The following is a 2500-nucleotide window of genomic DNA, read 5'->3' on the forward strand; positions in this document are numbered from 1 at the left end:
ATTAGTGATCACTTACCTGTATACGTGGAGTTCAAGCTGAAGCTACCTAAACCTCCACCATGTTATAATTCAACAAGGTATTACAAGCGTTATGATCCTGATCTGTTCACCGCTGACCTAGCAACCAAGTCTGACCAATTTCTTTCGATTTTTTTCAGAGGAAGACATAAATCGCAAACTCGCAACGTTTAATGACACTTTTCTTTCCACACTGGACGCTCATGCACCAATTAAGTCGATCAGAAGTCGCAGTCGTCCCTGCCCATATGTAACACCTGAAATTAAGGATCAGATGACCTTTAGAGATCATCTCTTTCGTCGTTACCGACAAAGCCGAAACGCAGACGTCTGTAAGGCCTACAAGGAAGCCCGAAGATCAGTAAAACAACTTGTTAAGAATGCCGAGTGTGACCACATTCGCACAGAAGTCCAATCACACAAAGATAACCCTGGATCTCTACGGAAAATAATTAATACTCGTATTCCATCCAAAGAAAAAGAAACTCCGGTCTATAGTAGAGACACCGAGCTAGTTGCTAACGATTTCAACCAATTTTTCGCCTCTGTTGGGAGAAACGCTGCTCAAACTGCTGCACATTTGGCCATAGACAAAAACATCAATATTTCAGATACAAGCCTATTTTCACCACAAACGACCAGAACCTCATCCGAGGAATTATTTAATTTCACCCCAGTTACCTGTACGCAGGTCGAACATATTGTATCATCTATGCCTTCTAATAAGTCTCCAGGCCTCGACAAAGTCAGCATGCGCATCCTCAAAGACTGCCTTCCCGTTATCCTCGGTCCGTTGACAGACACCATCAACTGTTCTTTCGCAACTTCAACATTTCCAAACTCTTGGAAAGCGTCTGAAAGACGGAAATCAAGAGGAGCCATCAAATAATCGCCCTCTTTCGATGCTTGCCGTTGCTTCAAAGATCTGCGAGAAGGTAACACTCCAACAGTTTAGCAATGATCTACAACGTAACGGCCTCCTTAGTAAACATCAAAGTGGTAATCGAAAATATCACTCTACAGAGACTTTGAATATTATGATCAGTGATTTCTTATTAGATGCTATGGACAATAAGAGACTGTCAGCCCTGATACTATTAGATCTATCAAAAGCTTTCGACAGCATTAGCCATTCTATATTATTACAGAAGCTGAGCCTTGTCGCCGCCGACAAAACCACGAAATGGTTGAAGAGTTACCTGTCTGACAGAACTCAAGTGGTCTGTATTGGCACATCTACATCTACACTCCTCCCTATCACCCATGGCGTACCACAGGGCGCAATGCTGTCACCACTTTTGTTTTGTATTTACATCAGTGATCTTCCACTCGCTCCACAAGCATGCAATCTCGAGTCCTACGTAAACGACTCTCAGATCTTTTTATCCTTTCCATTCAAAGATGTCGAACCTGCAAAACGCGTTCTTGAAGAAGATTTAAGACGAGTGGCTGCTTGGTGTTGTAAAAATCAACTATTAATCAACCCTGAAAAGACCGCGCAGGCTTCCTAACGAAATCACGATCTCTTTCTTGGGGAAAGAGATCACACCTGTCTCCAGCGCCAAGGATCTCGGAATAATTCTTAATAACAACTTAACCTATGCCCAACACATGCATCAAATTATCTCATCGTGCATGGCTAAACTTTGTCACATAAATAGGGTAAAGAACAGTTTTGACTGGAACATACTACGCATGATCATCTCTGCTCTAGTCCTAAGCAAGTTGTTCTCTTGCTCTACAGTTTGGTCAAACACAACTGCCGCAAACATCAAGAAGCTTCAAGCTGTTCAGTATCTCGCGTGCAAAATCATCACAAAAACCAAGAAATTTGAGCATATAACACCTGCGTTATGTGAGATCAAATGGCTACCAGTAAATGAGCATCTTCACTACAGACACTGTAATGACATTTAGGTGTATGAAGGGCCTGGCCCCCACGTATTTGTGTGAGTCTTTCCGAATGCGCAAGTCTATTCACTGTCATAACACTAGAAACAGAGAATCCCTTGTTGTTCCTCCAAGTAAGACAAAGTCCGGCCAGCGACGTTTCCTCTACAGAGCAGTCAACATTTGGAACAATTTAGACAATGCTCATCCGAAAATGCTCATGCTAGAGAATTATTTTATTTTATTTATTTTATTTTATTTTATTAACTTTGCCTCAAATACAGAAACTTTTAATGAAATAAACGATAAATAAACAAATAAATTAGGTAAGGCTGGAACCAGCAACAGTATAAGCCAATTACTCCGGGTCCAGGGTATCCTAAAAAGGCTAAAAAACACTCGAGTACATTAAGACAACTAAGAGAGAGAAAGAAACACTCAGAAACAGCAAGTAGTATTTGCATTTAAGGACGTTCGCGCGAAATTTTTCTAACATTGATTTTTTTCTGAAAATTTTACCGTTGAAAGATCATGAGTTAGCGACGTCAGAAATGTAAAAAAAATGGGGGGTCACCGACTTCGTTTTGGAAAT

General features: G+C 41.0%; 1 protein-coding gene across 5 annotated transcripts in view; it reads right to left on the bottom strand.

Moving 5' to 3' along the window:
* The window catches only part of LOC138045764 (uncharacterized), a 7806-nt gene that overhangs the window by 4842 nt on the left and 464 nt on the right, over window positions 1-2500 (bottom strand). For 2 of the 5 annotated variants that reach the window (XR_011131659.1, XM_068892371.1), the window contains exons 1-3: window positions 1218-2500; window positions 700-872; window positions 17-275 (exon numbers count right to left, since the gene is read on the bottom strand). The exon at window positions 1218-2500 is cut by the window's right edge and continues 464 nt beyond it. Coding sequence is in view for 1 of the 5 variants with exons in the window: in XM_068892373.1 (XP_068748474.1) it covers window positions 700-872; window positions 1218-1254 (210 nt within the window). In the remaining 4 variants the exon portion in view is untranslated. The remainder of the gene's footprint in view (window positions 1-16; window positions 276-699; window positions 873-1217) is intronic. The other 3 variants (XM_068892370.1, XM_068892373.1, XM_068892372.1) reach the window with 3 other exon arrangements.

This window comes from Montipora capricornis, chromosome 4 (genome assembly GCF_036669925.1).
Source record: "Montipora capricornis isolate CH-2021 chromosome 4, ASM3666992v2, whole genome shotgun sequence".
NCBI lineage: Eukaryota > Metazoa > Cnidaria > Anthozoa > Scleractinia > Acroporidae > Montipora > Montipora capricornis.